This window comes from Bubalus kerabau, chromosome 17 (assembly GCF_029407905.1).
Source record: "Bubalus kerabau isolate K-KA32 ecotype Philippines breed swamp buffalo chromosome 17, PCC_UOA_SB_1v2, whole genome shotgun sequence".
In the NCBI taxonomy this organism is placed as follows: Eukaryota; Metazoa; Chordata; class Mammalia; order Artiodactyla; family Bovidae; genus Bubalus; species Bubalus kerabau.
The window spans coordinates 50,706,786-50,734,555 of NC_073640.1; the positions used below are offsets into that span (position 1 = coordinate 50,706,786).

General features: G+C 37.0%; 2 protein-coding genes and 1 non-coding gene across 7 annotated transcripts in view; all 3 read right to left on the bottom strand.

Moving 5' to 3' along the window:
- The window catches only part of LOC129631957 (zinc finger protein 569), a 159,090-nt gene that overhangs the window by 70,478 nt on the left and 60,842 nt on the right, over positions 1–27,770 (bottom strand). The window lies entirely within an intron of this gene.
- On the bottom strand, positions 508–27,754 carry LOC129631956 (zinc finger protein 420). 4 transcript variants are annotated; one of them, XM_055553310.1, is made up of 5 exons: positions 27,446–27,754; positions 25,771–25,821; positions 17,779–17,865; positions 16,345–16,471; positions 508–3,710 (listed from the first exon to the last, which is right to left on the bottom strand). In XM_055553310.1, exons 3-5 carry the CDS (start codon positions 17,785–17,787, stop codon positions 1,783–1,785), a joined length of 2,064 nt encoding a protein of 687 aa, XP_055409285.1. In that variant the 5' UTR covers positions 17,788–17,865; positions 25,771–25,821; positions 27,446–27,754; the 3' UTR covers positions 508–1,782. The 4 variants fall into 4 exon arrangements, with proteins under 4 accessions (XP_055409285.1, XP_055409284.1, XP_055409287.1 ...); XM_055553309.1 differs by lacking the exon at positions 25,771–25,821; XM_055553312.1 differs by lacking the exons at positions 16,345–16,471; positions 17,779–17,865; positions 25,771–25,821; positions 27,446–27,754 and adding an exon at positions 12,818–12,953.
- TRNAC-ACA (transfer RNA cysteine (anticodon ACA)) lies at positions 7,108–7,179 on the bottom strand. The gene has a single exon. It is a non-coding gene; the product is annotated as a tRNA-Cys (tRNA).

Sequence of the window (27,770 nt, forward strand, 5' to 3'; positions counted from 1 at the left end):
TGTTCAGACTGCTATTGAAGACCACTCTAAAGTGGCTTCAGTTAGGAGTAGAGAATCAATTTTGTTATTTTGAATCCCACAAGTTCCAAAATTAAGAAGGTACCATTAAACTGGATTGAGCACCTGCAGCCCTGAGACAGCATCTCTTAATAAAGCAATATTGCTTTCAATCTCTGCTAGCAGGCTCTCTCTAGCTAATTCTACACTAAGTTTATGTCTTTCACAGGATATTACTGAAAGAAAGCAGCAAAAAAATATTCAACACACACACTCTGAGTCACTTCTACCATTTCTTCTAACATTAAAGCCTTAATTGGTACAGGACCTTTCTTGTAAGATGACTGCTCATTTCAGTTCTCTAGCCAGAATTGAGCATATATCCTCATTCCCCATCACCCTAAGTTAATGCCATATTTGAGATTTCTTTTACCCACAGCATTCCACTTTCAGGTACAAACTTTTATATCCATTGTAATTTTTAGTGTCAATAACAAAATGACAACAGCATCAACGAACAAGTTTAATTTTATATAAAGAAATACAGAAGGCAGGCAGACCCCAAATGGTATGGCTGTTCCATAAAATCAACATAAGTGGAGACATGTTCTGTAATCCTGCTCCATCATCCTTAATACTCAGATACCATTCTCAAAGTTCCTACAGAATTGCCAGAGCTGCAGATTTAAATATCCGCATTGTAGGCAGTGAAACAAAAAAGTGCAAAAAAGGAAATTATTTCTTAAATGTCCTATTCATACAAACACTTCTTCCAGCTTATAGATCTTCAAGGGAGGCTGAGAAAGTTTTTCAGCCAAGAATTCTATTACTGAAGAAAAAAGAATGAATTCAGGGTGGGGAAATAGTCTCTGATACAGATTCACATCATTTTATTTGCAAAATAGCCTACAATATCAATTTTTTTAGTTTAACTCAAAAGCTGTGCATTCAAATTTTTAAAAATTTCTTAGTAGAAAGATTTATTTTGGCTATCCATTTTTTTTTTTTCCTTTCTAAGTAACACTTGTACCTAGTGGTCAGACATGGCAGAAAATAAGAGCTTTTGGACTTTGTTACAATTCAAATCTCTTCAACGATTCACTGATTATATCTACAGGGTTCTTTTTTACATTATGAATTTCCTCTTACAGCATATGTGACAAGATGTGAATGAAAGCATTCTCATATTCATTACAGCACACAGTGCCCTCCTCTCAAATAATCAAGGTTCAGGGCTAATGAAAGATTTCTCAATATTCATTATACTCATAAATGTCTTCTCGTGCAAATTCTCTAAAATAACACGAGTAATAATGATAGCTAATATTTGCAAAATGCTATGTTGAAGGCACTGGTCTAAGAACCTTACATTTAATAACTTATATAATACTTCTGAGAATCTTATAAGGAAGGTATTCTTCTTAGGTCTATCTGATAACTGAGTAAACCAAAGCAGCAGTTAATTATCATGTTAAATGTCACAAAGGAAAGCAACTGAAAGAGTCAAGATAATTTTGAAAAAGACATATGTCTATGGCTAAAAGTCTTCCTATATTTACATGAACAGAATTATTGTCTATTATAATTTCTTAAATTTGAGTAGGTTTCCAGTAATGACAGGTTTTTCTACATGGATTACATTAGCATTATCTTTCCCCCATACAAATTCACTGATTCTGAACTTTATGAAGCAAATGTGTTTACATGTTCACATTTTAAGAATTCTTTGATAATGAATTAATGACCAGAGAAGGCTCTCTATATTAATTACAAGCATCAGGTAATTCATATATAAACTTGTGAGTCATGACTGAAGTCTATCCGACATTCCTTATATTCCAAAGATTTCTCACTGATATGAATTCTTTGATGTTGAGTTAGTTGTGAACCACGAGTAAAGGCCTTCCCACATTCCCGACACTGATATGGTTTCTCACCAGTATGAACTCTCTGATGTCGAGAAAGATGTGAGCTTTGAGTAAAGGCTTTTCTACACTCTTTGCATTCATAGGGTTTCTCACCAGTATGGATTCTCTGATGTAGAGTAAGTTGAGAACCGTGACTAAAGGCCTTCCCACATTCCTTGCATCCATAGGGTTTTTCTCCAGTGTGAATTCGTTGATGTTGAGTAAGTTGTGAACCACGAATGAAGGCCTTCCCACATTCCTTGCACTGATACGGTTTCTCACCTGTATGAATTCTCTGGTGCTGTATAAGTAGTAAGCCACGAGCAAAGGCCTTCCCACATTCATTACATACATAGGGTTTCTCACCGGTATGAAGTCTCTGATGCTGAGAAAGATGTGAACTCTGTGTAAAGGCCATTCTACATTCTTTACATTCATAGGGCTTCTCACCAGTATGAATTCTCTGATGTTGTGTAAGCTGTGAGCCACGAATAAAAGACTTCCCACATTCCTTACACTCATAGGGCTTCTCACCAGTGTGAATTCTCTCATGCTGAGTAAGTTCTGAGCCACGACTAAAGGTCTTTCCACATTCCTTACACTCATAGGGTTTTTCACCAGTGTGAATCCTTTGATGTCGGGTAAGGAGGGAGCCACGATTAAAGGCCTTTCCACACTCCTTACACTGATAGGGTTTCTCACCAGTATGAATTCTCTGATGTTGAGTAAGTTGCGAGCCATGACTAAAGGTCTTTCCACATTCCTTACATTCATAGGGTTTCTCATTGGTATGAATTCTCTGGTGTTGAGTAAGTTGTGAGCCACGGATAAAGGCCTTCCCACATTCTTCACATTTATAGGGTTTTTCACCAGTATGAATCCTCTGATGTTGCATAAGTAACGAGCCACGAATAAAGGCCTTTCCACACTCCTGACATTCATATGGCTTTTCCCCATTATGTATTTTCTGATGTTGAGAAAGCTGTGAGCCACAAATAAAAGCTTTGCCACATTCCTTACATTCATAGGGTTTTTCACCAGTATGAATTCTCTTATGAAGAATAAGTTGTGAGAGTTGTGTAAAGACCTTCCTACATTCTTTACATTCATAGAGTTTCTCACCAGTATGAAGTCTCTGGTGCAGGGTAAGTTGTGAGTTCTGAGTAAAGGCCTTCCCACATTCTTTACATTCATAAGGTTTCTCCCCAGTATGGACTTTTTGATGTCGGGTGAGTTGTGAGCTTCGAATAAAGGCTTTCCCACATTCTTCGCATTTATATGGTTTTTCACCAGTATGAATTCTATGATGTAAAATAAGTTGGGAGCTCTGAGTAAAGGCCTTCCCACATTCCTTGCATGCATAGGGTTTCTCACCAGTATGAAGTCTCTGATGAAGACTGAGCTGTGAATCACGACTAAAGGCCTTCCCACATTGCTTACATTCATAGGGTTTTTCACCAGTATGAATACTCTGATGTTGAGTAAGGTGTGAGGCTCGTCTAAAGGCCTTCCCACATTCCTTACATTTATAGGGTTTCTCAGTAGAATGACACCTGGGATGTTGAGATAAATAAGCATGCTGGTTGAAAATAGACATTTTGTCATATATGATCATTCCTTGACTGAAATATGCCTGATTTTCTTGTTGCTTTTCCAATGTGCCTTTGACTTCCAAATAATCTCTGGAACTAGAGTTCTCAAGATCACAGTTTTCAAGTCCGGCACTCATTTCCCATTGGGATAATTCTGTTTCATAAATGTCTTTTTTTGGAGATAAGAGCTTGTTTGCCCCCCTTGAGGGCAAGTCTGAAAGGTAAGAGGAAAATTTCTGTTGTCATTTCAAAAGAACTTCCATAGTAGAAAAGACTGTATATGAAAAAATATATATGGAAATAATATCCATAGGAAATAACCTCAGTGTTTTCCAAACATTGTGTACTACTTACCTTTCACATCAGAACCTGATATATATTTAGTTTTATAAAACAATGCCTATTCTGTTTTCTATTTTAATCTACACTACACTATTTTAGTCATCTTTTTCCCCTCCACTCCATCTTCTCTCACACACAGAGTCAAAAACCACTAAACTGATTTCATGCCACAGTGATGTGTTGCTGGAGTTTCCCTAATGGCCCAGTGGTAAAGAACCCACCTGCCAATGCAGGAGATGTGGGTTCCATCCCTGGGTCAGGAAGATCCCCTGGAAGTTGAATTAATTACAAATGGCCAGTGAGTTCATCAATCATGCCTATGTAATGAAGCCTTCATGAAAAGCCCTAACAGAAGGGATTCAGAGAGCTTCTGAGTCAGTGAATACACTGAAGTGCTAAAAGAGTGGTATACCTGGAGAGGGTATGGAAGCTCTGCAACTCTTCTCCATACATTCCTATGGTATAAGCCTTACAGTTGGTGTGTTTTGTTTTTTTTCTTTTTCTTTTCTGTAATGCAAGAGTATGAGTTAAACTTTGATTGTCAAGGCATTCATTTCAAGCATGTCTGGACCAATAAACATGCTGCCAGCCACACAACTAGGTAGAGGCAGGCTGATTCAGGCTGCATCCCCACAGTAAGCTCCTTTGTTTTAGAGACCTTAGTTGATTTCAATAAACTGGGCCACTTGTTTTTTATCTTCCCACGCTTTAGACTCCCAATTCCACGTTTTAAATTCACTAATGAGTGGGCCTGTGAAATCCTCAATCCCAGTTAAAGCAGAACCCCAGGCTCACACATGCCTGTGTACTGGCTCTCTTTTTCTCTCCTGCATTCTCTCTTCCCTAACAACCTCACTGTATGGCCTCAGATGTGCTGTGTAATTTCCAGGTCCTGTAAGTTAATAAACTTCTATTTTCTCAAAGTTTTCCTGATACATACTACTGATACATACTTGCAATCATCATAAGAACTACAAGGGCTGGTCTGGCCACAGTATTGATTATTGATAGGATGATTCCAGCATAAACAGTAAAAACTACGCATTTCTTTCATTTAGCTGCTCCTGAGTTGTATCCTTTATAATAAACTGTTAAGTGTCAATGTTTCTCTAACATCTGTGAACCATTCTAGCAAATTATTGAACCTGAGATTTATAGCCACTGAGAAATCCTGATTTATAGCCAGTCAGTCAGAAGTACCTGTGACAACTTGGAACTTGGAATTGTCATCTGATGTGGTGGTCAATCTTATTGGACTGAGTCCTTAACTTGTGGTGTCTGTACTACTCTGGGGAGTCAGTGTCAGAACTGAGTTAAACTGTAGAATACCCAGTTGGTGTCCACCAAAAACCAGAGAATTGCTTGTTATGGGAAAATCCACACATCTAGGATCAAAAGTGTTGTGTAAGTAGAAGGAAACAGTACCTTACCCCCTTTTAGGACCTAATATAAACAGACAAGAAATAAAGACAGAGAGACTGGAACATAAGATGGGTAGATGGGTAAAACTGATGACATGTTAACACATTACAATAAAATTAGAAATTACAAAAGCATGCAAAAAATATATAATGTAATTAAGATACTTCCATATAATGATTATCATAAAAGGAAAATGACAGAAAAGTAAAACCCACAATTTAAAACTAAATACCAAGAGCAACCTTGTGGGAAATCCCATGAGATTCAGCTAATGTACCACAGAAAACTTATAGCCTTAACTCCATTTATTAGAAAACAAGAAATAATTAAAAACAAGAGAATTAAGGTTCAACTCAAGAAGGAGAGAAATAAAACAATTAGCTATCTAAAAATCAATAAACAAGTAAACTAGAATGCAGAAAGAATAGAAATGGCTAGCAAAACTACAAGTTAATTATTTGCAAACACCAATACATGATACAGAACTTTGACATGTAGGAAAAAAATCAGATTGGGCACAAATCCAAAACACTGGAAAAGAAAAGACTTAAGTCCCCCAAATCCAAAGGAATTAAAAAGTGCTTATGACAAAAAAAACTATATATAACTCAATAGTAAATTATAAAAATGCTGAAATGGATGAAAATAATTTTTAAAATGACCCATGAAGATAGAAAATCTGAATATACATCAATAACCACATTAGAATTTAAAATTTGAGTTCAATGTCTATGCTTCTAAAAGGCAATAGATACTGATGACTGACAGTATTATTGGCAAGATCACATATAACTGTTCTTGAACATATAAAAATATAGAAATCCATCCAAGTCATTTTACAAAATTAAATGAACTCAGGTAACAAAACTGGACAAAGAAAGCTCAGGAAAACCAATCCAATTTCACAAACAAACATAGGTAAATTTTTAAAAGTATAATATTAGCAACAGAGAATCTAGCTGTGTATTTAAGGACTAATACATCATTATCAAATAAGGTTTATCCTACAAACACAGAAATAGTTCAACATCAGAAAATGTATTTTAAGACTGTATTTAAAACTCTAAGACCAAATGGCTCTTCCTTAACCTAATTAAGGGTATTAACCAGAAACCTACATAAACATATTTAATAGAAAATTTTTAAATTAAACATTAGAAGCACCCCCAATTAGTTTGAAAAACAAAAATAACTGTTTTCAAAATGTGATATACTCAAATACTCAGCTCATTCTACTGATTAGTTTTCTTTTAATGGTACATATAGAAAAGAAAAGGATCATACAATATATGTGGAGAGCAAATTATCAACCTAGAAATCCAAAATGATCCACTGAAAAACTATTAGATATTTCTGTAAGGTTATTATCAATTTACAGAGATGAATATTTCACTCTATCTATGTATGTGTATTTATATCTATGAATTTTTTCACAGAACAAAATATTCCTATTTATAATATGAACAAAATTTATGAAGTACTAAGGAAATTACTTACCAAGAAATGTGCAAGATCTTTTAAAAAGGCAATGAAACTTTACAGAGGACATAAAAAGAAAAGTAGATATAGTATGTTCAAAGGTAGAAGGATTCAATACTGCAAGTAGATGAACAGTGGTCAGATTTCCCCAAAACACCAAGAAATGCTAGGTAATATATGACAAAGTATTACAAGTATTCTTTTTACAAGTATTCCACAGTTAAAAAAAAGTAAAGTGAAAGTGAAGTTGTTCAGTCGCGTCCAACTCTTTGCGACCCCATGGACTGTAGCCTACCAGGCTCCTCTGTCCATGGGATTTTCCAGGCAATAGTACTGGAGTGGATTGCCATCTCCTTCTCCAGGGGATCTTCCCTACCCAGGGATCGAACCTGGGTATCCTGCATTGTAGACAGACGCTTTACCATCTGAGCCACCAGGGAAGTCCTCATAAAAAAAAAAAAAAAAAAAAAAAACTAAAGCAGATCCAAATGGGGCAAAATGAAGAGATCATCAGAAGCCAGAGGTTAGCATGCTCTGAAGTCACAGCTACCCTTGGGACATTTGCTGACTTCACTTGCCTAAATGTCTGTATCTTAACGGTATAGAAAAAACCCAAGAGACAAAAAGGTCAAGGATTGGCACTGCTTCTCTTCACAAAATCAGAACTGTCCAAGGCCTACAGAGAAAGGAAAGGAAAAAGAGAAAGGAAAAAGATCCATATGACCTCAAAGGAAAATGACAAGGAACATTTTTATCTTGCCCTAGAATCTCTATCAAATGAAGAAAAAGTGCTATGGATAATTCATCATTACACAAGAGCCCCCATGCTTGCAAGAAACTGAAGAATTAGACTGGTTTCCCAGGAACTGTAATTACTGAATGATACATGTAATATAAATGCTTGAAATATATGAAAATATAAAATCAAAACGAGAGGAAATATAGAAGAAATGAAAACATCTAAAGGAGAGGGAAAATAACAAAGTTCTAGAAATAAAGAAAACAATATGATCAATTATATTAAGATCTTAAGAAAATATCTTAAAACAGAGAAAATACAGATTACTTACAAAAGGAACAACAATGAGACAGATGGCAGACTTCTCAAGAGCAACAACAGAAGCCAGAAGACAGTGGAATAATATCTTCAGAGCACTGAGAAAAAAATAATTGTCAGCATAGAATTCTATACCCACTTAAATCATCAGGTTAAAAATAAAGGTGAAGCAAAAAATATAAAATGAAGAGTATTTACTAAAAATTGGTCTTGCCTAATGTATTTCAATCCCAGTAGGAAGGTATGGTGGAAGAGGAACAGTGTGCAAATAAAAAGATAATCATGCAAATAAATCTACAACCAAATACTACCACTATAAAACAAAATTAACGCCCACTGTGGGGGGTTAAAGGAAACAATTAAAATATTAGTCAAAAATAACATATCAGATTGGAAAGATTAATCAAAATGAAAGTATTCTAACATTCTTTATTGTCCTGGGAGAAGGGAGATATTGTCTTTTCTTAAGGATGTGTTTGTTAAGTGACACAAACAATAATGGTAATGATTAAATGACCAAAATAGACAGAAATACTCCTAAAATATTTAAACTCATGTCATTCAATTTTTTATCTACAAATTGACACGTATTTTTATGTAATGATTATCCAATGTTCATCAAAGTGTAGAAAAAGAGTATAGTCACACACTGCTGGTACAATCCTGATAAGAATTTTGTGAAAATGAAGTGTGTATTTGACATAGACATGTCAATTTCACATCTTTTATAAATCTCTACTCACTGCCACAGCAGCCACCAATTCATTTCAAGGTAGACAGCAAACACCCTCTTCCAACAACACAAGAGAAGACTCTACACACGGACATGGCCAGATGGTCAACATCGAAATCAGACTGATTATATTCTTTGAAGCCAAAGATGGAGAAGCTCTATACAGTCAGCAAAAACAAGACCAGGAGCTGACTGTGGCTCACATCATGAACTCCTTACTGCCAAATTCAGACTAAAATTGAAGAAACTGGGGAAAACCACTACCATTCAGGTATGACCTAAATCAAATCCCTTTTGATTATACAGTAGAAGTGAGAAATAGATTTAAGGAACTAGATCTAATAGACAAGAGTGCCTGATGAACTATGGACAGAGGTTCATGACATTATACAGGAGACAGGAATCAAGACCATCCTCAAGAATAAGAAATGCAAAAAAGCAAAATGGCTGTCTGGGGAGGCCTTACCAATAGCTGTGAAAAGAAGAGAAGTGAAAAGCAAAGGAGAAAAGGAAAGATGTACCCATTTGAATGCAGAGTTCCAAAGAATAGAAAGGAGAGATAAGAAAGCCTTCCTCAGTGATTAATGCAAAGAAATAGAGGAAAACAAAAGAATGGGAAAGACTAGAGATCTCTTCAAGAAAATTAGAGATACCAAGGGAACATTTCATACAAAGATGGGCTCAATAAAGGACAGAAATGGTATGGACCTAACAGAAGCAGAAGATACTAAGAAGAGGTGGCAAGAATACACAGAAGAACTATACAAAAAAGATCTTCATGACCCAGATAATCACAATGGTGTGATCACTCACCTAGAGCCACACATCCTGGAATGTGAAGTCAAGTGGGTCTTAGGAAGTATCACTACAAACAAAGCTAGTGGAGGTGATGGAATTCCAGCTGAGGTATTTAAAATCCTAAAAGATGATGCTTTTAAAGTGCTGCACTCCATATGCTAGCAAATTTGGAAAACTCAGCAGTGGCCACAGGACTGGAAAAGGTCAGTTTTTATTCCAATCCCAAAGAAAGGCAATGCCAAAGAATGCTCCAGCTACTGCACAACTGCATTCATCTCACACGCTAGTAAGGTAATACTCAAAATTCTCCAAGCCAGGTTTCAACAATACATGAACCGTTAACTTCCAGATGTTCAAGATAGATTTAGAAAAGGCAGAGGAACCAGAGATCAAATTGCCAACATTCATTGGATCATCAAAAAAGCAAGAGTTCCAGAAAAACATCTATTTCTGCTTTACTAACTGTGCCAAAGCCTTTGGCTGTGTGGATCACCACAAACTGTGGAAAATTCTGAAAGAGATGGAAATACCAGACCACCTGACCTGCCTCTTGAGAAACCTGTATGCAGGTCAGGAAGCAAAAGTTAGAACTGGACATGGAACAACAGACTGGTTCCAAATAGGAAAAGGAGTATGTCAAGGATGTATACTGTCACCCTGCTTATTTAACTTATATGCAGAGTACATCATGAGAAATTCTGGGCTGGAAGAAGCACAAGCTGGAATCAAGATTGCTGGGAGAAATATCAATAACCTCAGATATGCAGATGACACCACCCTTATGGCAGAAAATGAAGATGAACTAAAGAGCCATTTGATGAACATCAAAGAGGAGTGTGAAAAAGTGGGCTTAAAGCTCAACATTCAGAAAACGAAGATCATGGCATCCGGTCCCATCACTTAATGGCAATTAGATGGGGAAACAGTGGCTGACTTTATTTTTTGGGGCTCCAAAATCACTGCAGATGGTGACTGCACTCATGAAATTAAAAGACACTTACTTCTTGGAAGGAAAGTTATGACCAACCTAGACCGCATATTAAAAAGCAGAGACATTACTTTGTCAACAAAGGTCTGTCTAGTCAATGCTATGGTTTTTCCAGTATTCATTTCTAGATGTGATAGTTGGACTGTAAAGAAAGCTGAGCACCGAAGAACTGATGCTTTTGAACTGGAGAAGACTCTTGAGAGTCCCTTGGACTGCAAGGAGATCCAACTAGTCCATCCTAAAGGAAATCAGTCCTGGGTGTTCATTGGAAGGACTGATGTTGAAGCTGAAACTCCAATATTTTGGCCACCTCATGTGAAGAGCTGACTCATTTGAAAAGACCCTGAAGCTGGGAAAGATTGAAGGTGTGAGGAGAAGGGAATGACAGAGGATGAGATGGTTGCATAGCATCACCGACTTGATGGACATGAGTTTTGGTAAACTCCAGGAATTGGTGATGGATAGGGAGGCTGGGCATGCTGTGGTTCATGGGGTTGCAAAAAGTCAGACACGACTGAGCAACTGAACTGAACTGAACAATCCTTTATATCTGTGGTTTTTAATTGTTGCCCCTGAAATCCTAGGTATGAGAGTGAGGCATATAGTTTATCACAAGACCTCTGCAAAGCAGTATTCAAACCAAATATTATATGTGGAAAGAATATGTTTTATTATTAATTAAAACAGTTAATATCTAGTAAAATATTTAACTTCCATTAAAATGTAAAATTTTTCAAATATTACAATTACTGAAAACTACAAAACTGCATTGCATTAAAATGAATAAAGTGCATGTGATAAAAAATTAAAGATAACCAGTAAGAGCATATAAATGGTATATGTCTTCCAAACTAAACAAGGGAGGAAATGGACCTAAAAAAAATAACTCTACCCATCCCAATTAAGGAAAGATTTTAAAAGGAATCAAAGAAGATCAAGAGAGTAAGCCAAGGGAATTCCCTGGTAGTCCAGTGGTTAAAACTCTGTGCTCTCACTGTAGAGGGCACAGGTTTAATCCCTGCTGGAAAACTAAGACCTTGCATGCCACACACTCAAAAAAAAAAAAAAAAAAAAAAGAGTAAACCTAAAGCATTAAAACAGGAAAGAAATAAATCCAAACATATTCATATTGACAATAACAGTTAAATTTAAAAGATAAATTCTCAGATAATATCATATTACAGTAGTCACCAAACATGTCAGAACATTTATTTGAACCTAAGGAACCTTCAAAAAAATAATATCAGTGTCCTGTACTCATTGATTTAATTGGTCTGGGGTGTGGCTTTGGACCTGAAATTTTAAAAGGAACCCTGCTATTTCCAAAGTGTATATAAGTTTGGAAATAATTTCTAAATATTTTTCCACAGTGGTTATGCCAATTGATACCAATGTCAGTAAGGTATAGAACTCTTAAAAGAAACAGATCTACTCATGTATAATTCATATACCTACAGATCATTCATTTAGCATACATGCAACTCAACAGTTTTTACTATATTCACAGAGTTGTGTGTGCAACAATCATCACAATCAAATTTTATAACATTTTTATCACTTCAATAAGAAACCCCATATCGATTAGCAGCCATTTTCAACTTCCCCATTTTCATTTTTCTATCCACCCTCACCTCCCAGCCCCCACCCCAGGGCTGGGCAACCACAAATACACTTTCTTTCTCTATGGATTTGTCTATTGTGGACATTTCATTTAACGGGAATCATATAAATAGTCTTTGTGTCTGGCTTCTTTCAGTTAGCCTATTTTCAAGGTTCATCCATGTTGTACGTATCACAACTTCATTCTTTTTTAATTGCTGACTAATATTCCATTATAAGGATATATCAGTTTTATTCATCCATTCAGCTGACAGACATTTGGGTCATTTCCATTTTTTTGCTATTGTGAATAATAAGGTATATAATACTTCTGCCTTAAATAGTTGTAAACGCTTGATACTGTCATACTTCTTAATTTCTGCCAATCTAGTGTGTGTGAGACAATTATCTCACTGGTTTTAATTTGCATTTCTGGACTGCTAATGAGGTTAAAGTTTTTCATGATTATTGGCTATTTGCATTCCCTTTTCCTTGAACTGTCTATAATGTCTTTTACCTTTTTCTTAACCATCTATAGAAGATTTTTATATTCCACATACTAATTTAATTCTTCTGAATATGCATTGCAAGTTTCTTCACCAAATTCAAGGCTTATCTTTTATGTCTTTTTCTAAAGAGAATAATTCCCATGCAGTCAAATTATCAATCTTAGAATGATTATTAATATTTTTTAAAAGAACTAAACAGAACCTTTAGAAATATTCAATTTGGTTCTCCTCCAAATCTGTTCCTTTATAAAAACCTTTTATTGCTTGTCATTTTTGTGATTCAGTTTATTTCTTCGAATATTTCACCACTAGTTTATACTTACATTTAAAAATTCCAATATGTGAAATCATTTGCCACATAATCTGTTGTTTCCTTAGATTATCTATCACTCACCTGTGACCTGTTTCCTTGTGAGTTTGATGATATTTGTGAGCTCATCTTTTGTTGATCTTAATTTGTGAGAATTTTAAAGCCCTCTTACTTTGCTTCAGAGACAATATGCATTTGCTTCGGCCAGGATTCAGAGGGCATCACCTTAGAGAATAAAATGTCAACTCTTTTTTTTCTATTCTTTAACTATATTTCTTATTACTCTGTCATTCACTTGTCTTTAAATAAAATGTTTTCCTATTTTTCCTACAAAGTTAATGCCCACCCCAAGCCCTTTATACTTACTATTTACTCTGTCTACTTGGAATACTGTTCCCCCTGACTCATGCCCTTATTCAGGTAAAGTCTTTCTTCAAGTATTACCTTCTTAGAGAGGTTTTTCCAAAATTTACCTAAAATAATGCACCCCTCCATTTGCCATTTAGTTATTTGCCTATTCTACTTTACCTTTATTCATACTCTTTATTGCTACCTGCAATTGCTATATTTATTAAATAAATATATGTACACATACATGCACACACATACACACATATTTTTGTTTCCTTATTTTTTTGTATTTCTCCCACAAGAATGTAGGTTTCAGCAGAATAGGATCCTTGTTTAGATCATTATTTCTCCAGTGCCTACTACAATCATTGGCAGAGAATAGTCTTCCCAATAAATAAATATATTTTGAATAAACAAACATAGTTTTTGAAATGGAGACAATAAATCTAAATATAGACAAGTCTGGAAAGTAACTGACCCTCAAATTTATATAAAAGGGTTGTTATGGGGCGGGAGAAGGGGAGGGAAGAGGCAAGAGACAATTATATGCTAGTGACTTGAAGAGTCCAAGGACTAAAGTCATTATTTAGGAAGGAAAATCACTTATTAAAGTTCTCATTGATATAGGCTCTGTTCCTTATTTTGCTATAGGAAAAAAATCAACTTTCTTCGACAATCACAGATTCTTCCTGAGCTAATTTCCAATAAAAGGCAGTTCTAGCATATTCATTCTTTGTAAAATACGCAGTTCTTAAAATATGATATTCAACTACAGAACACAAATAAGAGAATTTTTTTGTAATGAACTGTGTTCACTTGAATAGTTAGTAAAATACATTGATCCTCTGTCTCACTATATTAATTATAAGCTCTTCTGTTGTCAGAAAAACCATACATTTCTGCACCTATTTAAAAAATATTTAGAGTTGCTTTGGTAGATCTAACTTCTAACAATGAATCATAGCTTGCTTTTTCTGGCAATACTACAAGTGTCCCAGAATTCATTTCTCTCCCCTGATCATCAAGGAAGACAGGAAGGAAGACAGAAGGAAGATAAGCAATTATATTTAAAGGATAGAGGAGATAAATATACCCAATGAACTATGGATGGAGGTTCATGACATTGTACAGGAGACAGCGATCAAGACCATCCCCAAGAAAAAGAAATCCAAAAAAGCAAAATGGCCGTCTGAGGAGGCCTTATAAATATCTGTGAAAAGAGAAGCGAAAAGCAAAGGAGAAAAGGAAAGATATACTCACTTGAATGCAGAGTTCCAACTCACTTGAATGCAGAGTTCCAAAGAATAGCAAGGAGAGATAAGAAAGCCTTTCTCAGTAATCAGTGCAAAGAAATAGAGGAAAACCATAGAATGGGAAAGACTAGAGATCTCTTCAAGAAAATTAGATACCAAGGGAACAATTCATGCAAAGATGGGTTCGATAAAGGACAGAAATGGTATGGACCTAACAGAAGCAGAAGATATTAAGAAGAGATGGCAAGAATACACAGAAGAACTATACAAAAAAGATCTTCATGACCCAGATAATCACAATGGTGTGATCACTCACCTAGAGTCATTATATTAATATCCTGGAATGTGAAGTCAAGTGGGCCTTAGAAAGCATCACTATAAACAAAGCTAGTGAAGGTGATGGAATTCCAGTTGAGCTATTTCAAATCCTAAAAGATGATGCTGTGAAAGTGCTGCACTCAATATGTCAGCAAATTTGGAAAACTGAGCAGTGGCTACAGGACTGGAAAAGGTCAGTTTTCATTCCAACCCCAAAGAAAGGCAATGCCAAAGAATGCTCAAGCTACCTCACAACTGCACTCATCTCACACGCTAGTAAAGTAATGCTCAAAATTCTCCAAGCCAGGCTTCAACAATACGTGAACGATGAACTTCCAGATGTTCAAGATGGATTTAGAAAAGGCAGAGGAATCAGAGATCAAATTGCCAACATCTGCTGGATCATCAAAAAAGCAAGAGAGTTCCAGAAAAACATCTACTTCTGCTTTACTGACTATGCCAAAGCCTTTCACCGTGTAGATCACCACAAACTGTGGAAAATTCTGAAAGAGACAGCAATACCAGACCACCTGACCTGCCTCTTGAGAAACCTGTATGCAGGTCAGGAAGCAACAGTTAGAACTGGACATGGAACAACAGACTGGTTCCAAATAGGAAAAGGAGTACGTCAAGGATGTATATTGTCACCCTGCTTATTTAACTTATATGCAGAGTACATCATGAGAAACACTGGGCTTGTTGAAGCACAAGCTGGAATCAAGATTGCTGGGAGAAATATCAATAACCTCAGATATGCAGATAACACCACCCTTATGGTAGAACGTGAAAAAGAAGTAAAGAGCCTCTTGATGAACATCAAAGAGGAGAGTGAAAAAGTTGGCTTAAAGCTCAACATTCAGAAAACGAAGATCATGGCAGCCGGTCCCATCACTTTATGGCAATTAGATGGGGAAACAGTGGAAACAGTGGCTGACTTTATTTTTGGGGGCTCCAAAAATCACTGCTGATGGTGACTGCAGCCATGAAATTAAAAGACTCATGGTCCTTGGAAGAAAAGTTATGACCAACCTAGACACCATATTAAAAAGAAGAGACATTACTTTGCCAACAAAGGTCTGTCTAGTCAAGGCAATGGTTTTTCCAGTCGTCATGTATGGATGTGAGAGTTGGACAATAAAGAAAGCTGAGGGCCAAAGAATTGATGCTTTTGAACTGTGGTGTTGGAGAAGGCTCTTGAGAGTCCCTTGGACTGCAAGGAGATCCAACCAGACCATCCTAAAGGAAATCAGTCCTGAATATTCATTGGAAGGACTGATGCTGTAGCTGAAACTCTAATACTTTGGCCACCTGATGTGAAGAGCTGACTCATTGGAAAAGACCCTGATGCTGGGAATGATTGAAAGCAGGAGGAGAAGAGGATGACAGAAGATGAGATGGTTGGATGGCATCACCGACATGATGGACATGAGTTTGAGTAAACTCCAGGAGTTGGTGATGGACAGGGAGGCCTGGCATGCTGCAGTCCATGGGGTCGCAAAGTGTCGGACACAACTGAGCGACTGAACTGAACTGAATGCAACTATCCATTCTACTTCTAGCAATTTAAAACTATTCCTTTGAGAATAATACAAAATGCAGTTAATTACTTAAAAACAACCTTGAAATAATGGAAACGAAAACAGCCATTCCAAAGATAGATCCTGAAATACTAGGGGTAGATGTTCTTACCTAGTGACACTAAGTTACTATAGTTCTCCAACATCACATCTCTATACAAATCCCTTTGAGCTGAGTTCAGGCAATCCCACTCTTCCTGAGAGAAGTCAATGGCAACATCCCTGAACATCACTGATCTCTGAAACAGAAACATAACAGTAGTTGTGAAAATAAAGAAAATACTTTTTCAATGGAAGGGGAGATGATGGAGAGAGCTCTCTACAAAGAGGGGAACACAGCAATTTAACTGGGCAGTCTTTTACATGGATGAGACACTAAACAAATTGGTGCTGATTCTCAAGTTTCTTTTCATGCTTCTCGCTGTAGATAGATTATCCATCTATGTTGCTGCATATAGAATATCTCATTATACACATAAATCTGGAAATTCATAAAGTAAATGCAACATCCCAATTAAAAGAAATAGCACACAAAGTACCCTGTACAATATGTATCTTATATACCATACATGCTCAATAAATGTGAGTTTCTCTTTCTTCTCCATTTAAGAAAGAAAAACATTTGGTAAATATTTCTGTAAAATCTTATAAAATCTCTATAAGATTTGTATAAAATGAAAGAATTTACTGAAACCTCAGGTTCATTATATTAATATCAGAACATTACATCAAAAAAAAAAAAAAAGAACATTACATCATAAGCATTTTCCTATTACCAACAACTTAATAAATACTTAAAATAGGCTATACAATAGTTCCATATAACGAATATATCTAACTTATTAAGTATGCATCATCAAACACTTTAGGTTATATAAAAACCTTGTAAGCATTTCTTACTTTTGGGAGTTTATAATTCTCAACAGCATCATCATATGAATAATGATCTTTCTTGTTACTATTCATCACTTAAAAAACTCACCTTTTTCCTTATTCAAAGCAACAGAAAGGTGGTATGGATAATCTAAACTTACACATTCAAGATTAGCCCAACATGCTGAATCTCAAAATGATCCATGTTATTGGTACTGGTCAATCATGGATTCCCAGGGTAGATCCCTGATCCCTCTGTATTCAATCCCTAATCATGCTAATAATCTTAAAAGCTCACAAAGCATGAGGTCTTGCTATGTACGGACACTAAGCCCAGTAAAGAGCAAATCCTACCTTGTCTAACCAGGAAACTTAGGTCTAAAGAGAATTTCAAAGTTTTCTCCTGTGTTGTGTGTAAACATCTCTGTGTCTCTGCTTTTGTTATATCAGTGCTCCCAGTCAAAGATGCTCATTGGATTTTTGCCTAAGCATGTGAGTATAAACTAGATTAGAAAGGCATACTTAGGGAAAACACTATCACTTATAACAATGGAACAAACCAGAAAGCTCATTTCTGAGTGGGGTGAGTCAGAAAGGAAGTTTTCAGAATAAGCAATACAAATATGCACATATTCTGTAAAAAAGTGATTATTTAAAGAGGGTACTGGTTTACCTGAGCCATGGTTTTTAGAGCTGCGAGACATGATTGATCATCTTCTAGATTCCTATTTTAGAGAAGCAGAGTCTGGAAAAGGTAGTGCTGGGGAGGAAAAAACAAAACCATGAGCCCATGCTTTGTACAAAGCTCCATATGGATAAGTCAGAGTTATCTTTGTTGTTTTCCTCTTCCTATCTCTTTCTACTATCCACAAAATACACACTAAGCAGGGGAGAAAGAGGTAGGTGATGGCTGTTACCCTGGTCAAACTCAATGCTCTCTCAATATACAAAAGAAAATATTTACAACTTCTCTGTTTCTAAAATGAAACTTGTAGGCAATAAGACACATTTATATACAGTACAGGAAATGGCAACCCACTTCAGTACTCTTGCCTGGAAAATCCCATGGACAGAGGAGCCTGGTAGGTTACAGTCCATGGGGTCGCAAAGAGTCGGACACGAGTGAGCAACTTCACTCACTCATACCAAAAATAAGAGAGAATGCCCACCTGTTACATTTTAATATGTTAATGATCATACACAACAACACAGAAGGCACAAACAGTTAAATACTTATGCTTACAACCACAGAAAACATGTTGTTGACATCACTTATAGTTGACATTTTAAAATAAAGGCCATATGTGTGTGTGTGTGTCTGTCTGTTTCTGTAGAATCAAGGAGACGCGTTAAGTGCACGTAGAGATCTAAGTCTGAGATAACTGGAGTCAAATATCACAAGCAGTGTTGCCGCCAGTGCTGTAACTTTTTTAAATGGTTTTTAAAAACTCAGTAAATTTCTGAATAAAACAAAGTACAATCTTTTATCAAACCATGATAGCATTCCTGGAAGATTTAGCTAATAGTAAAACTATGCAATTAATAGTAAAAGAGAAAAATATATGAAAAGTATATGAGAGATTCTAGACCCAAATAAAAAAAAAACACATTCCACCCCGCCCCCAGCTGTGGTCCTCATTTTGCGGGTCACTGAACAATTTTTTTTGTTGTGCACTGCAGGACATCTAGATCGGAAGTTGGACAAATACTGCCCACCAACTATCTTTTAAAATAAAGCTTTACTGAAATACATCTATACTCTATACTCATTCATTTATATACTGTCTTTGGTGACTTCCACACTATAATGGCAGAGTTGAGAGCTGCAAGAGACCATGTGGCCCATTAAGCCTAAAATATGTACCATCTAGCCCTATACAGAAAAGCTGTCAAACCTATGATCTAGATTCATGGTTTGCTTCAGTCTTTCAAAAGCCAGAAGGCTTCACCCTCAGTTCAGCTATCTTAACATTGACAAGCACCCAGTTATATTTCTAAAACATCCCTGTAGAAGTCACTGCCTCTACAGAGAATCACTGATACAGGTGCTCAACAAATAATTAGAAACTCCACTTCTTCCAGCTGCAATAGGTAACTATGCCCATCATAACAATAAAAGAGAATTCAGGTGAAATGAAAATCACAATTAAAAATTCATCACAGAGCTAAAGATACAAATTTAAGTGAACTAATTAAACTCCAAACAGTGCCAAGTTTTTCTTAAAAAACATATGTGGATGCTCCCATTCATGGCAGTTTTAAACTAAATTTTACTTACCTTAAAGGTAAATAATCCAATTATTTCAATAAAAGGACAATATCAAAACAAGACAAAAAGCAAATTCCAACTACATGCTGTCTATAAGAAACACACTTTAAATACAAAGACACAGATAGGTTAAAAGTTAAATGGAGAAATATATATCATACAAACGCTAAGTATAAGAAAGCTTGTATACTCATATTAATATAAGGCAAAATAGATTTCAAGACAAAGAGTAATACTGGAAATAAATGATAAATTTATCAAGAAAACATAGCCATCCTAAATGTGTAGAGACTTAACAAAAAAATATCAAATACTGAAAGCAAAACTTGACAGAACTAAAAGAAGAAACAGACAAATCCATAATCAGATTTGTAAATTTTAACATCTTTCTCTCAGTAACTGATACAACAAAAATTTTTAAAAATTAGTAACAATATAGAGGATTTATTCAAAACTATCAAGCACTGTGATATAATTGCTATCATACCCAACTGTCAAGAACATCACACTCAACTGTCAAAAGCTGAGATGTGCTAGAGCGAGCTGAGCTGCCAGTTGTTAGAAAAGCTGATGAAGACAACAGCCAAAATAAAGTACCAGTCAAGCCCTTAATCTTTAATCATTTACTAATCAGCCAGTATAAGCAAGAGGCTAGCCAAGAGAAAGTGCTGACTCCCCTACTGATCCATTTTCCCCCATGAAACAGCACCTAAAGAGGGTCAGAAGGATAAATACAGATGCGTGGAATCATCTCACTGTCAAAGGAGTACCAAAAAAAGAGGCCCCTCCCATTTCATGGAGAGGGAGATAGAGGAAGGGCTAGGAGTAGAAAAGTATTGAGTACCAAGTCACAGTGGAGACAAAGTATCAAGGTTTGCCTCCCTATCCATGATAAGGAACTCTTGGCAGAGGTGCCTGATAAAGAGGTATTGAAGGACTTCCCTGGTGGTACAGTGGATAAAAATCTGCCCGCCTGTGCACAGGACAAAGGTTCAATCCCTGGTCTGGGAAGATTCCCAAATGTCACAGAGCAACTAAGCACAGCGCCACAACTAAAGCTCTCTGCAACTAGAGAAAACCTGTGTACAGCAACAACCAAATAAGTAAATAAATGTATTCTTTAAAAAGAAAGAGAGAGTATAATGGAGGCACTTGGGTTAGAAAGGCAGATGTGCATTAAGAGCATGACTGGCGAGGGGGCCTGAATCCTTGACTGCAACTCCCTTAGGATAACCACAACCAAAGTACTAAAAATATTTTAAGTTTGAGTCATTCAGAGTATATTTTCTGGTCTTGGTTCACACACAATTAAATTAGAAATAACAATAAGAGTTTTAGTAGAAACTTCAAATATCTGCAAATTAAACATACTTCTAAATAACCCATAAGAAGAAATCACAGGAGATTAGAAAATAGATTGAACTGAATGACTATGAAAACACAACTTATTGGAACTTCCCTGGAAGTCCAGTGGTTAGGACTCCACAGTTCTCTTGCAGGGGGCATGGATTCAATCTCAGGTCAGGGAATTAAGATTCCACAAGCTGCAAATTACCAAATTTTGTGGGCTGTAGCAAAACCAGTATTTAAAGGAAAATTTATAGCTTTAAATGATAGGTAAAAAGAGAGAGATACCATCAGTGATTTAGGTTCCCACGTTCAGGAGCTGGCCAAAGAACAAATGAAGCTCAAAGTAAGAGGAAAAGAAATAAAGAAATAAACACAAAATCCACAATGGATTCAAAATGGATCCATTAAAATCCAAAATGGATTAACAGGGAATCAACAAAGTAAAAAATGTGTTTTTTCAAAAGATTAATACAATTGATAAGCTTCTAGCAAGTCTATGGAGAAAAAGAAATTACCAATATGGAGAATACACTACAGACTTCATAGGCATTAAAAGGATGATGCAACTCTATGCCAATAAACTTGACAACATGAATGATATGGACAAATACCTTAAAAGACAAATTATTAAAAGTCACAGAAGAAGAAACAAAAAATAAACTGCCCCACAGATATTACAGAAATTGAATTTTCAGTAAAAAACAAAACACCCTGTCCACAGAGAGGACTCAGATGACTTCACCAGTAAATTCCACCAACATTTAAGGCTGATATAGTACTATTCTTTCATAAACTTTTTCAGAAAGTAGGAAAAAGAGTAAACATTCTTTTTTTACATTTTGAGGCAAAAAACCCATAATACCAAACTTGACAAAAATATTACAAGAAAAATTATAGTTCAATATCTCTCATTAACACAGACACACAAAAAATTGTAAGGTAATATCAAATAGACTCCATTTGACTTTGGAACTGTGTTTCATATAAGACAAAAATTAAATCAAACCAGAAAAAAAATCCCTAAGAACCAAAAGCAAATTGAAACAAACTTATCTGTTCATAATACTAGCAGGGTAAACACAGAAAGGAAGTGTTTATTTCAAGGAACTTTAAAATATATACATTTGACATTAGATTCCTAGTGCAATATAACCTACAGACAAAAGAAATATAAACTGTTTTTCAGCAGCTATACTGTTATTAATTATATTGGCATTGTTATTCTAAAACATTCACATTCTGAAATAATAACATCAGGTACACATATATCAATGAAAATGAAGCAAATATGTAGTTATCTTAATGTTATTAAGAATAAAGATTTCCAGAGTACAAAAAGAGATACAAATGTAAAAATTAAGAAAAACTATAACCTTTAAATTCATTGGAAATATCAGTATAAACTCAGGATCTATTTTTCTCCTTCTAAAAAATACATATGTAACCAGCTCTATAAAAACCTACAAGCAATAACAACCAGAAGCAATGAAAACTATCACCCTAATTGTGGCTTTTTAAAACAGTTTAGCACTAAAAGGAACCACAGCTCCATATAGAAGTGGCTGATTTCATATTTAACACAGGAAAATATGGGCTTAGAACATCCTGTCACACCAGAAAGTCTGGAATCTACCAAAGACTCCAAAAGCCATCATAAGGAATTCAAAAGGAGCCAAGTCAGAAGTAGTAAAGAAGTAAAGAGGATCCCACTGGTAAAAGATAATTTAAGTTTTAATAAGAATAATAACTGCTACAGACTGAACATACCAAACATATTTGAATCAACAAGTTCTTAATGGTAATTTAAAAGAAAAACATAGGATAAATTTTGAAAGATACTGAAAAATAATGAGATGTAAAATCAAGCTTTCATCCTACTTTTTTTTTTTTTTTTTGCCATATTTTAGTTCTCCCACCAGGGACTAACCCTGGGCCTGGGCAGTAAGATCACCGAGTGCTAACACTGGACCACCAGGGAATTCCCTATTCTACTTTTTTTGCATAAGCTATACTTCAGAGTAACTAAGACACTGATGAGAGGATGGTTCCCTTTGTAGAAGTATCCCAGCTAATAAATGCAGAAGAAATTATAGAATTAAATAATATTCTGTAACTTCTGATAAAATAATGGATTCTAAAGGAAAGATTATCAATGGCTGCTAACATCATATAAAGGAAAACAACCAAATGTTATTCACTACTTCAGATACATACAAACACATACACTTATATATATATATCAATTGAAAGAGAAGTAGAAGAATAAAGGCAAGTACAGGGAGTTATCTACAGAGGGAAGAAACAAGGTGAAAGGGACAGGAATGGATGCTAGACTTCTCTAAATTCACCTTGTTCTATAGTTTTGATTTTAGAAATATGTAAATATTTTATGTGATTTAAAAACAAAATTAAATCAAAGTGGTAGGAAGACAATCCCTAAAAGTAGAAAGCAAGGTGAAACAAAGGAGCCTGTGTCTCTCAAGTTGATGGTTAATCTATAAGAAAGGTTATTATAGGTGACTTTAAAAACATAGAATTTGATTACAGATCCTTTAGTGGGTTATGTCCTATTGAACTGCATGAAGTCTGGGCTGTTTTCTGTATTTATAAGATTAGCAAAAATGTTGGCCTTGTAATTTTGAAACTCTTCCTCTCAATCCAAAAGGAAGCAGAAAAAAATGGAAAAAGAAAGAACAGATAAAACAAATATAAATGGCAAGATGATAGATTTGACCCAAACTGCACCATTAACCACACTAAATACAAATAGTAAAAACACTCCAATTAAAAAATGGATATTGTTAAACTGGATAAAAACACAAGATCCAACGAACTGCTGCCTACAAGAAATGTACTTTATCAGAACACAAATAGGTTAAAAGTATAGAAAAAGACTGGACCTTAAAGAAAGCTAAGTGCCAAAGAATTGATGCCTTTGGGGAACTGTGCTGGAGAAGACTCTTGAGAGTCCCTTGGACTGTAAGGAGATCAAATAGTCAATCCTAAGGAAATCAACCATGAATATTCATTGGAAGGACTGATGCTGAAGCTCCAATACTTTGGCCACCTGATGTGAAGAGGTGACTCACTGGAAAAGACCCTAATGCTGGGAAAGATTGAAGGCAAAAGGAGAAGCGGGCGGTAGAGGACGAGATGGCTAGATAGCATCACCGATTCAATGGACATGAATCTGAGCAAACTCCAGGAGATAATGAAGGACAGGGAGGCCTAGCATGCTGCAGTCCATGGGGTCTCAAAGACTCAGACACAACTTAGCACCTGAACAGTAACAACGTAGAAAAAGATATACCATGCTAACATTAATGAAAAAAAGCTGAAGTTGCTATATTAAATATCAGATAAATTAAATGTTCGAGCAAAGAATATTACCAGAGGAAACCATTTCAGAATGATAAAGGGGTCAATTCAACATCTGGACATATAGTCTGAAATATTTATGTAACTAATAATACAGCTTTCAAATAAATGAAACAGAAACTGATAGAAATTACAGAGAAAGGTAAATCCAACTCACTCAATAAGAGTACAGAAGATTTAAGGGGGCTTTCTTGGTGGCTCAGGGGTAAAGAATCTACCTGCAATGCAGGAGATATGGGTTCGATCCCTGGGTTGGGAAGATCCCCTGGAGGAGGGCATGGCAACCCACCCCAGTATTCTTGCCTGGAGAATCCCATGGACAGAGGAGCCTGGCAGGCTCAGGTCCATAGGGTTGCAAAGAGTTGGACACAACTGAAGCGACTGAGCACAGCACACAGAAGATTTAAACACTACCAATCCATCTGTCTCAGCAAGTATTCACAGAACATTCCGCCCAACAGTGGCAGAAGACAGTCTTTTCAGTGCACACCAAACATTTATAGGAGAGCCCACACGTTCTGGGTCATAAAATAAATGTTCATAAATTTAAAACGATTCAAGTCATATGAAGTATATTCTCTGAATATAATGGAATGAAATTAGAAATCAGTAGCAGAAAAACATCTGGAAGATCCTTAAAATGTTTGAAAACTAAATAAAGTGTTGCTAAATAACCCCATAACAACAAAGAAGAAATCCAAAGGCAAATTAGGAGGGATTATGAACTGAAGGCAGAATAAATGAAATAAGATTACCAAGTGATAACTTTTAAGGTGGGCATGTGATAGTTCATTACACTTTTGTGTATCTCTGAAAAAAAAAAAAAAGTTAAAACAGAATGCTGCTATGTCAGAAATAACACAACAGAGCTCTTCCTTTTTAAATTTATGGATCTCAAGGTCCTTCTTCCTCAATTTAACCATGACTAGGAAGCATCCGGGAGAAGGCAATGGCACCCCACTCCAGTACTCTTGCCTGGAAAATCCCATGGACGGAGGAGCCTGGTAGGCTGCAGTCCATGGGGTCACTAGGAGTCGGACACGACTGAGCGACTTCACTTTCACTTTTCACTTTCATGCATTGGAGAAGGAAATGGCAACCCACTCCAGTGTTCTTGCCTGGAGCATCCCAGGGACAGGGGAGCCTGGTGGGCTGCCGTCTATGGGGTCGCATAGAGTCGGGCACGACTGAAGTGACTTAGCAGTAGCAAGAAGCATCTACAGAGAAGGCAATGGCACCCCACTCCAGTACTCTTGCCTGGAAAATCCCATGGACAGAGGAGCCTGGTGGGCTGCAGTCCATGGTGTTGCTAGAGTCGGACACGACTGAGTGACTTCACTTTCACTTTTCACTTTCATGCATTGGAGAAGGAAATGGCAACCCACTCCAGTGTTCTTGCCTGGAGCATCTCAGGGACAGGGGAGCCTGGTGGGCTGCCGTCTCTGGGGGTCGCACAGAGTCGGACATGACTAAAGCAACGCAGCAGCAGCAGCAGGAAGAATCTATCACAATTAACTGCACATAAATTCCTTGCTCCCAGTCTACAGAAAATTGCCTGGCCCCTCCATCATTTGAGAAGGCTTAGGTGGGACATTTCAAAAAGAAAAGATTCTTACATCCTGAAAAAACAAAATCATTTCATGAAACAAAGAGGAAACATACACACACCTTGAAGCTTGCTTCTGACTGTACAACAGTCATTCTTCCTTCCCCTGGGTGCTACTCTCAGAGGGGGAAAAAAAAAGAACCATGAGATACTGGCCCTTTCTGAGGGTATACTCTAAATTAGAACCCCCACCCCATTAATCTACCCCTCATTTAATATAGAGGAAAATCAGAAGGAAACTAGAACAGTTCTGCACTTTCTGTATTAGAAAGAAGGGCCAAGATCACAGCCATCTTGGGCTAGAATCTGTTTCTGAATTCAAAGCTGTCTGTTGGAGACAAGCTGCAGTGGAGTGTACAGTTTCCCAAGTCTCTGACTGACTCTTCTAGCACACTTTCTGGAAGTATTTCCACTCCTGGAATTCCATTACATTTCCCAGTGACCTGTCTTTAAGGTGCCATCAGTTCTAAAATTCTCATCTCAAGAATCTGTGCTTTAGAAATAGCTAATATTCTTGAATCAGGACTTCAAATTTCTGACTTATTCCCTCCTGTCACTTTTCTGCATTCAAAACCCTGAAGGTTATAAGGTAAGAGGGCACCAGCAAGCAGTAGGGAAGTTACATCTTAAATTCCACAGCAAACTAAGGATAAATATGAAAAATGAAGCACCACAGCCAATGTGTGAAAAGAGGGGAAATGAATCACCGTGATCAAAAGAGAAAGAAGTCATCCTCAGAGGACCACATGGGAGTCTTTTTTTTTTTTTTTAATATTTATTTATTTGGCTGTTCCAGATCTTAGTTGCAGCATGAAGGATCTTTAGTTGCAGCATGTGGGATCTAATTCCCAAACCAGGGATGGAACCCAGGCTCCCTGGATCCAAAGCAGGGCACCTTAGCTACTGGATCACCAGGGAGGTACCCACATGGGATTCTTGATCCATAGGCAGACTCAGCCCCAGAATGAATCCAGAAATACCAAGATGCAATTTTACCTCTGTATCCAGATAAACTTCCATAAGGTCACAGGCTATGAAACATACAAATGACTTACAGAGTCACATACAATCACATTTCCACAGTCTCACAGCCAGTCACAATCACCAAGTTAACACTTCACTGTCTGACCATCTAGTCTGAAAATCCAATCCTACACCGAACATACACATCACTCAAGCACATACAAGCACCCTGCTGGGGACACACAAAGCCCAAAAGAACCTTTCACAACAACACTTTTACTCTTTTCACAGTCATTCAATCAGATAGTCAGAAAAACACAACCAAGTGCCAGTTCAAGGAAACAGGCAATCACAAACATCGTGTTACAGAAACACGATCATAACACCTCAAAGTCACAGGCAAACCCCAGTAACACACACACAACCTCAAAGTAACACAAGCACTTCCAAACAGCCTGTCACAACAACACTGTCGCACGCCGCTGTCTTGAACAAACGGTCCACACACAATTATGCTGTCACATAAGCACATTTCCAATCAGGGAAGCAAGCGGTCAGGAACACAGTCAAAGCAGAACTACCACATCCTCAGAGTCACAAACAACTCACACTCACACAAACGCTTACACACAAAACCACAGTAGTACACGCCCATTCGCCGATACGGTAACCAATACCAGGTTGCCTGACACACACACACACACACACACACACACACACGCACACACCCCGACGCTTCCTCGGAGCGTTTCCGCCCTGGCGTTCCGGACATACCTCGATAGAGGGTGCAGTTCAGGGCCCAGGATCTGGTGCCCGGAGTCCCTGCCCGGTTTCGGGTTCGCCCGCCCTGCGGGAGCCAGGCCAAACTCCTCCAGGGACGCAGCCCTCTCCCCATGCGACGTCCCCAAATCACGCGAAAAAAACGGAAATGAAGCCGCTTCGGGACGCGGTGGCTCTGGGAAATGTAGTCCAACTCCGGGCAGGCTGTGGCTGCCGGCCAGGACGCTAGGAGACCTAGTTCACCAACTCCCGGCGGGCTTCGTGGACCCCACTGCTGCTACAACCAGTAAGCGCCAACTGCCGCGCCCCGGAGATTTCT